At 41.3% G+C, this 15,975-nt stretch overlaps 1 protein-coding gene across 2 annotated transcripts in view; it reads left to right on the forward strand.

The window, feature by feature from the left end:
* Positions 1-15,975, forward strand: part of pde4d (phosphodiesterase 4D, cAMP-specific) — a 204,665-nt gene that overhangs the window by 21,736 nt on the left and 166,954 nt on the right. For both annotated transcript variants that reach the window (XM_061038800.1, XM_061038799.1), the window contains exon 2: positions 1,576-1,634. In XM_061038800.1, the coding sequence (XP_060894783.1) occupies positions 1,590-1,634 (45 nt within the window). In that variant the 5' untranslated portion in view covers positions 1,576-1,589. The remainder of the gene's footprint in view (positions 1-1,575; positions 1,635-15,975) is intronic.

Genomic DNA, 15,975 nt, shown 5'->3' on the forward strand with positions numbered 1-15,975 from the left:
TTCGTATCGCATCGTACTGTAATGTAGTCTGTTTCTTGAGTCAGTCTTTTTGATGCAGGCCTCTTTTTTCATGGGGCATCCCGGCCCCCCCGATGCAGGCTTCTTTAATAAAAAAAATGCCACTGTGCAGAGTCCAGTACTGAATCAGATTTATAATACATTTTGATACATGACTTGATTACATAAGCGACCCTGTGATTCCACCCCTTATCCCCCTCATCTCTATTTCTCTCCTCTTCTGGACTCTCCTCTCTTCTTTTGTCCTTTCCTTTGCTTTTGTGTCCTCTTCTGCCCCCTTGTATCTTTTCCCTCTCTCCTTTTCTCTTCTTTTCTATCCCCCTCTACTTTCTTCCTCCCTCAGAGCCCAATCAATGGAGACTGCCCAGCCAGCTCTGTCTGTTTTTTCAGTCTGTGGTAATTACCTGGCCATTCTGCCACTTCACATCTATTTACTGGTGATGGGCCTCAGCTAGACAACCAGAGTGGGGGATAATGTGTGACCCTATCGGCCGATCTCATTCAAAACACATACAGTGCTACTGAGTCCTGGTAGACATAAAGTAGGGTTGTTTATGGTATACTTACAAGTGACATGCAGAAATATGGATTGCTACCTAAAAGATAAGCTGATGAAAATGATAGTTAATGTGAAACCTGACAACCATAAAGGAAGTCACTGCAGTAGGGACAATATACAATTCAGGCACTGCATTGATGCATTCAGACAAAACTTGATAGAAATGTAAACAGACAGCTGGAGGGAAAATAAGTGAAGCAAAATGACTTTTCCTATGCTGTTTGCTTATTTGATAGTTATTGTGGGTTAGTCATCACGACAAGAGGAACTTTGCAGTGACAGGAATGTTAAAAACACAAATAGATTGTATTTCTCCAATCCAACCGCAGAACAATCACATTCTTGGCTTCTCTGATCTTCCAAGGGATTTTCCACCCATGTCACAACACTTCAGTCTCTGTGAACGGACACCCAGTTCAGCACAATTGGTCTTGACTAAGTGTGCATTGTATTGTGTACTTGTGTGTGTGTGTGTGTGTGTCACAGAGAGACAAAGGGATAGGAGAGAAACAGGCAGGTGTTATCTGGTTTATTTGGCCAGGTAAAGTGAACAGGGTTGTGTAACTCTGGCTGATAATTCTCTGACCTTTACCTTTTTCACTCTCATGCATCCTAATAGGCCGGTGAATCCCAGTACCTCTCCTTTCCTACCAACACATGCATCCATTGTGTCCTCACCCCTCACCACACATACACATGTACACTCAAGGTTGTCTAGGAGATCAACGCGTTCATATTCTCTAACGCCAAAAGCTCAAGGAGGTGGTATGAACATATCTAAGTTATCTGCCTTAATCTTAATCATTAACAAATTTCCCAAACACCTCATACAGTCTTTAAAGATTCATAAACTTAGCTTTCGTTTTATTTTGCCGATTTAGCCACAAATGACCTGAAACAACCTTTAGCTGTTATCCCAACATAAAACAACTTTTGATTTATAGCTCACTGTTTTTCATTTGTATTTCTGATTCACTCTGAGGCCTGCTTATTTTCAGAGGTGGCACGCACCATGCAAAAGAATGACCGGTCCGGGGACGACAGTCAGCGAGACAGTGTAAGTGATAGATTCTTTTTTTTAATTTTTTTTTTATTAACATCCTTTCATCTGACATTTTCTGAAATGACGCTACATCTTGAGAGTCTTCATGCTCCTTCTTGTGATTAAGCCATCCTCAAGTTGTCTTATGTTGAACCCCATTATGTGTGTCATTATGTAAATGGTCAGCACTTATGTAGTACCTTTCTAGGCTTTCCAACACTCAAAGCACTTACAAGGATCATTTACCGTAATCTGGGTGGAGACTGTAGAGATTTTATAAACCAGGCATGTCAACTGCTCTGAGGGTTATTGAAGTTGACCTATTCTGCCTATACAATGCTGGATGGCCATATTAAATGTAGGTTTCAGCTCATCAGGTAAAATCATGTTGGAGTAATCCCAGGAAAAGTCTGCAGAGTGCACTAAACAGCTCGTCCTGCTAAACGCACCAGAGTTCCGCGAGACTTTCACGAGACAGCTTCAAGCCTCTACGTTGGCAGGTGGAGCCGTTTTCAGTGGCTGTTCCTCTACCAGCGACATGCATTACTTTGTGGCTAGACAATGCCAAGTTGGTCTGCCTATTGTGGCTAAGATTACCAATGATAGCACCTCTAGCCTTTGTTCTGCCTTGCAGGTTAATGTCCGCATGCCGGAGCTGATTTGTATTTCTCCAAGTGGTAATTTGCTAGTTAACCTTACTTATGAGATTCACTGTGCTAGCTTACATCCCAGCAGTATTGTGGGGAGAGTAGGTCCATTAACCGGAGCTAGTGGGGGGGGGGGGGGGCTGTGTTACAGCTGTAGACTTTATCAATCTTGGACGTCTCAGTGACATCACCCCTTTGGTTTCTGAAGCGGACTTTTGAAGCTGATCGATGGAATTTGCCTTTTTGGAAACACTGTAACAGGCAAAGAACTGGAGCAAACAGCTACCTGTAAGTCAGATCAGCTACACCCCTCACTATGAGTAACTCGTAGCCACGGTATCATCAAAAATCTCTCCCCTACAGTGTGTGTCGATGAAGAAATATGACAACAAAATCAAATCTCGGCTCTTTTGCATGGCGGCTAGAAATGCACAAGCATAAATGATAACTAATCTAGTCTACACGTTTTAAAGGATAAATGTATCACTTTTCTCAAGATAACAAAGCTTGTTTTTCTTTTGACAACGGGATCATTTTGTGGTGATAAATAAAACAAAACAATAGGGTCCCTGTGCTGTTTTATACAAACTCTATTCTATTTAATTTGTTGCACATTTCTCTCAATGCCCATCCCCCACAGCAGCTACTCTACCATAAACACCTCACTCGCGGTATCTGTGCTCTCACATGATGTCAGAGTTGTGTGCAAGCTGTCAGTCAGCCACCACTATCCATCTGGATTTAATGGGCAGGTTCCTGGAAATCCTCGCAACGAACAAGAGAGGTCAGAGCTGCTGTGTTCAACCAGAGATGGAGCTCAGATAGAGCAGCAGCAGACACTGCCAGGCTGATCCTCCCGTGCATGAATAAGATATTCAATCATACTCTACGCCTGTTGACCTTGAGTTATAGTTCAACCACGGGGTGACTGTGCAGGTCTTTTAAATTGGCTGACAACAAAGACGAAATACGTTCAGTATGCAGCACTCTTGTGGGAAAATCAGCTAAACTATAAACGACAGATTTAAAAGAAAAAATAAATCACTTTCCAGTCCTGCTGTAGGTTTGCTGCGTGGTCCACATTTCTTATGATTCATAGTGAATGCTGAGACAGAACTGTCATCGTGAGCTTTCAATCCTCTGCTGATTTTCCCTGATACACCAGCTTTGTGTTTTTATAGAAATCATATCACTATCTGTATTTAAGTTCAAATGTACTTAGCTGCGCTGTAAACTAATTACAACACAATGCAACTCTAAAGCGATGCCAAGTCTGATGAACTGTTTGCATTTCCTTTGGGAAACAAAATTCAAAGACTTGATTGCCTGCAGGATAAGCAGCTGCAACCGATGCATAACGTAACATTAAAAACAAATACAATGTATTCCCACAAGCACGATATTAAAAAAAGAGCTGCATGAATAAAGTTATTAAAAAACCTGTCGGCAACATTTAAACATGGAATAAAACCTGATTGAATATTTTAATTTCTTAGTAATAAATTCTTATATTACATAACTGCACATTCATTAAAAAACAGATTTTTTTGGTTTTGTTGGTGTGGGGAAAAAAGTCAGAAGACTCAACAATGAGGGAAAAGCAGAGGGGGAAAGAGGACAGAAAAGGGTTGGACAGGTGAGGAGCGGAGAGGCGGAGGATGAGGTAATGACTTGAGCTGGAAGCAGCAGAGATGCTCCCTCTTTATCCTAATGGGCGGACTGAGGTAGAGCAGGGACACAGGCGGCAGCGCTGATGAATACGTTTCACAGGGGCTCTCGGGGGCTGTCCAATCAGGCAGCGCCATCGATGAATAGTCATGAGCCACCTTATCAGCGTCACCATGGTAACGCAGATGTGACTGTGGCCCTGTGAATGTTATGAGGGAATAGAAATGGGCCAAACGCCACTCCGTCTCCTTCCCGCGCACATCTTGATCACCAATTACAGCCCAGCAGGGGAGCGTCCAGGCCATGTGCTCAGACCTCAAGAGTGGAAAGGACACAGAGGCAGTGCACAGAAATAGGGGGACGATAATGTAAAGGGATTTAATGCGAGTAGCATTTGAGTTATTCTCTGACTTAAAATTAATTACCAATAAAGCCACTTTACACCCCGCACGTAGGTGAGGTCTTGCAGGAGTAGAGGAGGGTAGGGGATGACAAAATATTAAATGAAATGAGCAGACAAATTAGATTGAACAGGATCAGGGGAGGTCAGCATTATCACGGGACTGGAAAAGTGAATGAAGGATGAGCAGGATGTGAGACAGCTGCAGGATATCAAATCAACAAAACGAACAGGGCTAATGGAATAAAGAGCTCTGACAACATGTAATGATTTACACAATTCCCTGATCTCCTGAAAATGAACACTTTGTCCACAACTCTTTGAAGTGCTTTTTTGTAACATATCATTTCCCAGGGAAAAGCCACTGCTTGAGTTGGTATCCCTCACAGAATTTAACAGACCCCACTGGCGGCTGCTAACAATCTCAGATTGAGCCTCAAATACTAACTAAATGTGACTTAAGTAGCTCACCAAATATTGCATTGACCCTTTTGCATAACTCATAAGTCCCCCCCCCCGCCCCCCATAATCAACCTGTTTCATTTAAATGATTGTGAAAATACCAAACAAATACAGTGTGGCGCCTCTGCCAGTGTCGAGTGTAAAGTCAGCTAGCAACATGTCAGCAATCAGATTCTCTCCATATAAATGTGTATATATTTATATTGGCACTGGTGTTGAAAAGTACTGTTAAAATAAAACCAACATCTTGACTTTATTATCAGCTCATACAAAGTGTATCCCAAAAACCCTTATAAAACACGGGGGATAATGAAACTGTGACCTTTTTAGTAAACTTACTTCATGTGTTGACAAATCTTGCCACTAATGTGTGTCACTCTGGGCTGGGTGCCTCGCTCCCCAATCACAAATTGTTATGGCCTTAAGAAATATCCTTGGCAAAGCTTGCACTTTATTTTTTCATTATTTATTTATTTTTTTTAAATGGAGTTCCATGCATAATTTTTTGACCACTGCAGAAGTCTCCATACTTTTTTCTTTGCTCTTTGCTCTAAATCTGGAAGCACCACACCCGTTTTACTGGCATCTGTGCAGTAATGCTTTCTTTGGGGTTAGCAAACAGCTTTCAGATGTGCCACAGCCACCGACTGGCAGTAGTACCCCTTTACAACCAGACGCTGGTAAAAGCAATGGGGGACATTTATTAAGACGAGAGAATTATAGATGAATTAAAGTTTTTGATTTTTCAGAGTCTGAAAAAATTGTGACCATTTGCCTTTTTAATATCTCAGCGTAAGGGGGAACAAGAGCTCTTCATTGTTCCTCTTAATAAACCTAGATAATTTTTCTTTGAAATTAGCATTTTACTGCTTTATAAACAGTGCAGTCATTGTTCCAATAAAGCTGATGATAACAGTCCTCTTATCACAGATTTGACAGGCCCAGTGCAAACAATGTTAATTGTTTTTTAGCCACTGCTTATCTGCCTGCTTATTTATTTATAAAAGAATGGAGCTATCTTCTGCATATTGGAAACATGTCATTAAATTAGCAGACAGGCACTCACAATGACAACATTTTAATGCAGAAACTACACCGGGGAAAATTTGTGTTATAAATCTAGTCCCCATGTGCTTGCTAGGTTCTGTTTGGGAACAACACGTGCACTACCAACCACACACACACACACACACAAGGCGGAATGGGAAGGCAAGCTTGATATTTATTTCTCCACACCTGGTGTAAGGAAACATTACCACCGGCTCACCATTCTCATTTCACAGCCTGTTGACTGCTTTGAGAGTGTGATTAATCTTGCATACGGTGTTTTGCAGTGCAGATGTGGGGCTGATGCATGAAGAGCAGTGTGTGGACTCTCTTTGGGGAAGGTCGGTGTGGAGGATTCACGGGGGGGGGGGATGAATCTGCCACCCAGTCAGTGTCACAGTTTACCAAGATTTGATTGGTGGATGACACATGCAGTGTGTTTCGTTCTCACTTTCCTATTACCACACAATCCAGACACTAATACTCTCTTCACAGCTGCTTTATTGTGTGTAGATCCACAACATAACAAGTGGGCTCTGCTTTATCTCTGTATCTTACAGCACAGTGACCTTGACATTTAGTGACATGATAAGGCAATATGCATTGTTTACTTCAGATACCGATGCAGCCGATCCCTTTCTTAGACCCGTCTTCGAACATTTGAGAAAATAAGATATAGATACACACACACATTTATTGCATTGATCCCTCAAATGCAGTTTTCAAACACTTGTGGGATTAGCCGATTAGCTATACCAATAGTCACACGATGTGTTAACATCGGCTGATTTTATCGGGCTCTAGTTTGCTTCTACTTCTGCAAATTATTTCTCCTTTCTCGTAGGTTTGCAGCCATTCCGTAGTATTTCCTCCTATTTCAATCTGCATGTAGAGCAATACTTCACAGGGACATGCCTGAAGCAGAGCAAGACTATACCGTAGGTCTTGTTCCTTCCAGACATTTCTTCTCCTGCCTGCCAGCGTACTCGAGGGGGGGCTCTTTGAATCAAATTGATTCATCTCCCTCACCTCCAATATGACACTTCAACACACCACAGCAACTTCTTTTATCACCTTTCCCGCTGGTTTTCCTTGCCCTTAATCTCTTCTCACGTCTCACTTTAGCTGCTGAGATAAAAAAGGAAACAAGAAGATATGTGCCGCTATAGTATCCTTTGTGTGTATTCTTTCTTTAAAAACCTGCAGTTTTGCTTTAATGCTGTGAAATTGGACTCCCATCTGCAACCTCTCGAGAAGAATACATCTTTTTCACAGCATGCTATGTCACATCGGAATGAAGATAAACATGTTTATTCAAATTGTACCGCCAAAGGGGTGATGCAAATATGAAGAGAAATACCAGACACAATGACTTTGGATACGTAAATAAGGGGGGAAAAACATTCGTGGCTTCATGCCCGTATGATTGTCTAAGAATAGAAATGCAATTTGCATATGACAGCAGCAGCAGATACCTGGCAGAAGCAAGGAGGTGTTTGATTTCCTACCAGCTGTAGATAAATAATTTGGAGGAAGGTTTAAATGAACCACATTGCTGTAGCACTGCATACACTCAGTATTTCACTGTAATTGTCCATGAAACTGAGGTATAATGATGATTAATAGATAATGAAGTCAAGAACAAGACCATTACAGGGCTTAATGATTTGCTGCTGCTTTTAGGAAAAATATATATTAAATTAGGACTGGGACTAAATATCAATACGGCACTATATTGTCATTCTGACTTGTGTAATTAAATTATCGAATTGCTGGTGCCAAACATAGATGTTTTAGTGGAAACAAAATTGAGCTCTCTAAAAAGATTTCCCTGCCAATTCGACTCACCACGACATCACTTCAAGACTTTTCACAATGGTGCTCATGACATGCATGAGGGTAATGTGAGCAGAAGTTAATTGAGCGAAGAAGATGATGACAGTGTGATAAAGGAAGAAGAGGAAGAATACAAGGGATAAAGTCCGACAGTGTATGAAGCATGGTGAGAATTTAAATTGACATCAAATTGCAGTGAATAAATCAACTAATCCAACATTTTTACCTCCTCTGGGCATTTAATATGCTCCAGTTAATCAGATAATGTGAGGTATCATTTCATGATTGTCTTGCAATATATTGAATATATGATTGATGATCCATCGCTGCGTCGGGATATTATCCTTATCATGGGCCATGCATTGGGTATTGTATCATATCATTTGATTCCACCTGCAGTCAAATTCATATTTTTACTAGTATTGCTCCTTTATACAAATGGTGTTAATCAGCATGAATCCCAGAGTTGAAAATAAAAACAGTGTATCTTCATGTCATTTCCAAGTCCAATAGGAGTAAGCTTATGTTTTATTTATACAGAGTATTGTTCTGTCTCCAATGCCAAACACTGTTCCCATCTTTGGACATCATGAACCATAATAATAACCCGTACACATGGGAATTATTCATAGTGTGGAAAAAAACCCCAAGTAAAACAGTGGAATATGTTCCCCCAATCTATTCCCTGGTCACTGTGTGTACCGTAGGAGATGAACTGTGCTAATTTTTATTACCCTGCTGAATAACATGTTTTACAGCTACATGAGCCACCAGACCAAGCAGAAAAAAAAACACACACAAATGGTTGTAAATACCGGTTACTCTTTACAGTAGAGCAGATAACCTGTGTAGTTGAGGCAACGCTTTCACTAAGAGAGCATGTGCCAAACAAACCAGGGACCGATGGAGACGTTCAGACTGCAGAGTAACACGAGCCATAGATATCAAATGTGTCTGAATAAATCAGAGTGCATACAGTATGCATTGCCTTCAGAGCCAGTGTAAGGAGACAGAAAAGAAGCCATAAATAAAATGAGCTTGTTGATAAAGAATAACCTCCATCCCTCTTTCCCTTCCTCTTTTTAGATAGTCTTTTCTTTCAGAAAGCTGAGAGCCATCTATGCACCGGCAGACAAATGAAAGCCCTGAATTGTTTTTTATCAACCAGGTGATTTAGTGCATCTCCTCCAATAGCAATCTTTCCTCTCTCATCTCTTCTCCTTCCTTCTTTCTCTCCTCCTCCACCTCCTCCTACCTTTGTCAGTATTAACTTCTTTGCCAGCCTCTTCTTGTGCCGCTCTCAGGCTTTACCCAGAATCCATTTAAGATTCATTCTCTGATAAAAATCAATTGCTGAATTCAGAGCACACAGATGAATGATGGCACTGATGATACTGAGTATAGCGCAGGGTTTCCCCCCCCCTGGCTTGAAGTGATGATGGAGAATTCCTGTATTTTAATCTTCGCCTTGAAGCATTTTATGATTTGTTAGGAAGCTAATAGCCAAACCACTCAGCTGAGTTTTGAACCTGGCGTGCAAGTTCTGTAAACTCGATCTTTACGCATCTCATCAACACGGAACCAGATAAAGTTGCTCTGCAGTATTAGGATGTAAAATGATGAAACGTGTATATCATCAAATACTAAATTAATGATAACTTTTTCCAAGGGAGCAAAGGAGGCAATGCCTCTCGGCTCGCCTCAGGTAAAACTCAAACCGTCTTAGAAGATGGTGTCAGTAAAATATGCTGCGCAGAGATGAAGATGCATCGGGTAACGGAGCTCTTCCAGATGTCAACAAATGCTCTGAATACTGATGGATTTCACTGCATCATTATTATTATCATTATTTTCTATTTGGGGGCTTTTTTGTGCCTTATTTAGAGATAGGACAGTGCATAGAGTCAGAAATCAGGGAGAGAAAGAGAGAGAGAGAGAGCGAGTGGGGAATGACATGCGGGTAAGGAGCCACAGGCTGCATTGGAACCTGAGCCGGACTAAAGCCTGCGTATATGGGGCCTGAGCACTAACCACTAGGCTACCAGCGCCCCCACGCCACTATTATTTTATAATTCAATTATTTGTACATGAGCGTGACCATCATGAAACAAAGAGAGCTGACAGACTGAGGTCTTGTCAGTACGCTTTTTCCACTTTCAACACGTATAAAAAAGGTAAAACAGCAAACACCCCACTGAATACGATCTCTGAAAAAGGTCAACAGACAATGTTCTCTTGAAAACTCAAATCATATAAAACAAGTGTCTCCTGTTTTCTGAAAAACTGACCAATTGAAATGCATTTATGAATCATGCATTCAAGAGAGTCACTTTTAAACCTATACAGCACATCCCAGTGTTAAAACAAGAGATGATGGCAAACAAACAGAGATGTTTGATGTGACCATTAAAGAGGTGGAGCGCTGAAAAGAAGTCCAGATCGTTTTGCTGAAGCACAAAGAGAGAGTAGAAGACAAAAGAGGACCGAATTAATATGAAGGGATCGTAATAAAAGGAGAGGAGATGTGGTGACCTGCAGTCCTTACATGAATAAATGAGATCTGTATATGGGGAAAATATCTGAACTGAGCCAATATTAAGCCTCCTGCATATATAAACAGCTTCACAGTAAAATCCTTCACCAAAAGGCTGCAACCCCCAACAGAAAACAAAATTAACATTTGTCCAATTAATGTCAATACACATACATTTTGAACAGTTTGCAGTGTTTCCCCTAGGTTTACAGCTTTTGGGGGGGTGGGGGGTGCGGGCAGACGGACGGCGACACAAACACTTGAAGGAATCTTGGTCTTCATGCGTTTCTTTTAATGACAGCTGTCCTGTTCTATCGGAAAGGTATCCTTAAATTACTTCTTTCCCTGATTTCCGACTCTATCCACTATTATGTCTCTCCATTAAAAGCCCAAAAATGATTTTAAAAAAAAAAAAAAAATTTTTTATTAACTTGACCTTCACTGGTTTGTATCATAGAGAGAGAGAGAGAGAGAGAGAGATGATCAAAGTATCTTCAGGCTGTTCAGACATCAGTTTTTTTCTTCATTGTCTTCTCGCTGCGGCCCTCACTCATCAGTCTGGTGTAGAAACCAGCGCAGATCAGGGTTCAGAAATCATCTCAGAACAGGGTCAACGTGGCATCTATGAAACGTCCGTATCTGTGCCGATCACAGCGTAACAATGACCGGGCGTTGATAAGTGTGGTGGTTGAAACCAGTCTTCATTTAAATGCCCCGCCCCTTCATGGTTCAGCAGGACTCCCCCCTCCAGAGTTTAAGACTTGGAGCGTGATACCATAACAAGTAGAGAAGTAGAGGGGAATTAAATGGTGCCCTGGAAAAGTGGGATTGAAAGGCGTCAGAAAAAACACTTCTGGAAGGCAATCTCTGCTTCAGCCAACAGCTTGGATATTTCATTTACATCATGATTCTTTAAAATGTAGGTTAAAAAAAAGATTGCAACAAAAGCGTGTTTCAGTTCTTAAAAGAAGCATCGGCCGGGCTGGAGGAGACCAGCTTGAAATTGTGCCTGACCGAGGAGCGAGCGGCTGCACTGATCAGTTCAGTCTCAATTTCAGGCATTAGTGGCGCAACCTGCACCTGTGTCCGAGACGGATAATGGTAAATATTTAACAGCTTGGAGAGTTTTGTAGCTCTTTTTCATACAGAACAACTAAGTAATTACAGATTTGCTGAGTTTATTTATATCATTTTAGATATGTTCCAGGTGATTCTCCACCAGGCACCAGGGGACTTCAGCCGTCGTCTGCACAAACTTGCCAGGACCCGGGCCCCACAGAGCGGTGGCTGCTCAACGTCCGTCTCCCTGTGATGGAGAGACAGAGACAAACTGCTCTCTCCTGTCACTGTAAAAGTGATGAATGAAAACCTGAAACGTCCAGCCTCAAATGAATAAAGTATTTGACCAAACGTTGTGTGATGTCTTTTTGTCATTTGAGTAGCCTACTTGCCAAACATAAGAATAGAACACATGTAGCCTGGCCTAAGTGAATCTGCTGTGCATAATTACACATAAGTAATGTGTAGTGTTTTACATTGATTATTTAAATCTCAACATGTCGAGTTAGTTATGATCTATTGTTCATTTTCTGCGTTCTTAATGGTCAGCTGTCAGTGATAGTTCCTGAGCTCAATCACACTTTCAGAAGCTAAAAGTTTACTTTCCTCTGCAGATGTTTCTGTCATTTTTAAAGTGACTACAGTTTTTACTTTTTCTGCTTACATTTTTCTCAATATTTGCTGCCGTGATATTCCTGTGCACATGGGGAGGTTTATGATTACTGAAAGCAGCCTCTCTAATCTACAAAGTAAATCGATGAAGAAAACACTCATTCATCAAATTTAACTCACTGACACAAAAGAAATCACCTGAAGACTCACGCTGCTCAACATTACTGGCAAAGCAATATAGCTTACAGGGATTGGTAGAGATGGAGGGTAACGAAAAACACATTTAAGATGCCATATCTCATCTAAGAAACTATAAATCTGAACGTCTTTCTGGTCCTCTGAACAAGCACTGCACTATTATGATCTACTTACGCTCTGACACATCCAGGTTTGTGCTGCACCGCAAGTCCACACTGACTTTCAAACATGTGTACACAAGCTGAGACCTGGCGTAGGATTTGAGTGTAACCCTTTACTCACGTCCAGATTGTTAAGTGGCGAGCTTTGAGTGGAAATGACTGTATACACAAAAATCTGGAATATCAAGAGGTAGTAAAAAAAGCAAAGGAATGTCCGAATGGTTCTTCTCTGTGATTTTGAATTGTTTGTTTTAGGGATTTTTACATTTTCTATTTTAATATATATTTTTTTCCCTTCTGTCATGTTGCTTTTGACTTGACTTGCCTTACACACCAAGTTTTCTGCCGTACGTTGATAAGTGAGGGGCCAGGGCTCAAATCAGAACAGGACCTAATTTGCTTTATTAAAATTCTCTCTCTGGCCACCAGAACCACATTGGATGCCCAATTTATGGTGCATAAGGAAGATATCATTAGGTCTCAGGATGATTTTGGACTGAGCACCAGCGCCGCAATAGCTTGGCACCTCCTCCTCATGCTGGTCACCAGCTTGGACACATCTCGGAATAGGATGGCATCCAATTCCTCAACCAGGAGTTGAAGGTCAACCAGTGTGGTTGTGTTGGTCACTCTGGCACGAACAGCATGCTCAAGCTGATCCCACAAGTGCTGTCAATTACGTGCCAATCAGGTGCCAGTCATACACCTGTAACTGGCACACACCTGGCAGCACTTGAAGCTCACAACAGGAGTGAATACCAACAGAAGAACATTGCAGGGGATTTGGGCACATTCTTTTAGAGCGCTACTCACACGTTTAGCTGTGTTGCACATTCCGTGAATGCACGATCCTTACAAGTTATACCTTGTTGTAAAGGTGACTAATCAGGCTTTCCAACGATATAAAATACAACACCAATTGGTATTATTAAAGGGGCGTAATAAGTGACCGAAATAACGTTTCCAATCTTTTTTTGAGGAGTTGTTATATACTATGCATATTGTGTAAATCTTTCTGTGATATCTTGAATGTTGCAGAGACAAAATTAAATGGAAAATATGGCCTCCACTGTTCATGTAAACATCATATGATCAGTGCAGAACTAAAGGCTAATCCAGAATCTGTTTATAAACCGGATTGTATCGAAATTGTTCTTAGAAAGTCTGATCTAAAAAGTCAAGGCAGAATTTGATTTCAAAACTGATTTCTACGCCTGACTCTCAGATTGCTTACATATCAAATGGCTTTATTTTAAAGGTACAAAGCTTGATGAGGTGCAGTCTTGTAGTAAGAACGTGAACAGATTCTGATCTGACCACGGCACATGAAGTACACACGAGAGCTCAGAGAAGTGACAGCAGACCAATTAACCTTTCACTGATCCCACTTATGAAGAGCCACTTCACAGACACAAGTGAGTGATAATGTAGGACGGTTTGTACAATCTACTGCACTCGTAAAACACACACACACACACACACACACACACACACACACACACACACACACACACACACACACACAGTGGGATGTCCTAACATTTCTTCTCACTGCACTCTCCTGTGTCATGCTCTTTGAGGTGACTAAAACAAAACTGTTTAAGCATGCCATTCGTTTGAATTGACTTCATCCAGGGACTCTGTTATTATTAACATATTCTTTCATGACACTTTAACGCCCTCAGTTGTCAAGTGACAGCTTGCAACTTAGTGACTACGCTTTGCAGCATTCATGCTTACCTTATTCCGTGTAAAGCATGTTTCCCAACCTGGGGTTTGGGGCCCCCCATAGGGGACGCCAAAGATCTCAGGGAGGGTGCACGTTTCTGTCTGCTCTGAGGTTGTTAAAATGACATTTTGCACATAAACTAAAATCATGATAACACACTTACTGGAGAGTTTATACAAAGGTGTTTTGGTAAGAATAAGTGTGTGTAGGCCTTTTCTTTTTATATATGAAAACAATTTAAATGGATGTTCATATTTAAAAAAAAAAAAAAATGTGTTATTATGTGTAGTGCAGAAACTAAATGCCTTAAAAGCCGTGCTCTAACCACTGTCAGAATAACAAAAGGAGTAAAGGACCATTACATAAATTGTTAAGTAGCCTCTAGAAATGTGTCAAAGGAGTTAATGTTCAATATTGTCTTCACTTTATGGACTCCTGAGAGCCATCATCCATCTGCTTTAGCTTCAGCCTGTTGAAGAGAGAGGGTTAATCATGTCGGCCGCTCTGTTAACTGGAGTCTATGGCAATGAGCCTAATACAGGTAATTAGGTAGGAATGAAAGGCTCAATGGCTTCCTGGATGAAGATTGGCATCTTGATGGATGCAGGGGTGGAGGGGGCGGGGGAGTGAGGGTGAAGTGTTTTTGCTGTGCTATTTAGGGCGAGGTACAGCAGTCACGACGAAGAGGAAAAGGCAAGACCAACACATATACACACATATACACACGCACACAATACGGTGCTCTGAGAAGTCTTACTGGTCTAATAGAGATGTATTAAGTATAAAGCTGTAAGGGGCAGAACGTAGTGCTAACTGCCAGGATAATTCATCTGTTAGCAATTGGAGGGCAGAAAGGGGTTTTCACTCTGCAGGCCGCCCCAGGCATTCACCATTGAGCAAATCTACTGGGCACAGCAAATCAATCCACTGTATGAAAACTGTCTACTCATTTAAACGGCCAAACCAAGAAAAAGTTGATTTAATTCAGCTTGCTGTTGCTTCTGGATTTTTACAAGAAGTGATATATTGCCTTTTTGGCAAAGTTAGCAAAGCAGTGACCTAAGCGACATCTTGTAAAAGTTTCTGATCAGCTGCATGTCCGATGATTAAATGATCAAAGCACAACTTTACACAATCACACTTTACATAAAGAGCAGGTCTAGACCGTTCTCTCTTGTCATGTTATTTACAGAGACCAAACATGAATCCACCATGAGCAAGAACTTGGCAACAGTGGCATGGAAAAGGTGGGAAAGAACGAGCTGGCTTAGCAGAAGAGTATGAAGCAGCTTTATGACGTTACACAAAGATCTCTCCGCTCATGCACCAGTTGAGGATGTTGACTATCATCAACCTCCGCCAACTTGCTTGTGTTGAATTTTCCTAAATGCATGTTCATACATTGACTCACCCTGACTTGTTGCGAAAAAAAAAAAAAAATCTTGCAGGCTGGCAGGATAAAGTCCTATTAAGTAGTGGTGAAGAATTCATCTGTTTGCCTTCACACATGCAGCTCAGCCTGAACATTTGCTGTTCATGTGTGAAAAGGGCTCCAGCAAGGAGGATAGAGGGAAAGAAAAATAGTTAACCAGCCAGTGGTCTTGGAGCAAACCCTGGCTTTTAACTGAGTCAGTGATTAAATGTGTGTAAAAAGTAGTAGGTGACACAGCAGTGCACTGTATCACCTGCTTTGTGGATGTAAATGTTAACAGTTGACCCTTACTTACTGGGGGAGCGTTGTTATTCATGCAGAACAAATGAGACCTCCCAGTGGTTAGCCTTTTAGATTAATTGCATAATTCTTCCTCAATTTATCATGCTGCCTCACCGGCTCACTCCATATACTGTATGTGTGCTTGTGTATTCAGGTCCCGGATCAAAGATAGTCCAGGAACCACTCAATACGCAAACAAGTGATTACCTCTCTGCCTTCCCTAAGGACAGAGTTACAAAGAAACGACACAAAATGGAGCTTCTCCTGGGCTCCCTTCTCTGCAGAAAAGT

Source organism: Labrus mixtus, chromosome 5, assembly GCF_963584025.1.
Source record: "Labrus mixtus chromosome 5, fLabMix1.1, whole genome shotgun sequence".
Lineage (NCBI taxonomy): Eukaryota > Metazoa > Chordata > Actinopteri > Labriformes > Labridae > Labrus > Labrus mixtus.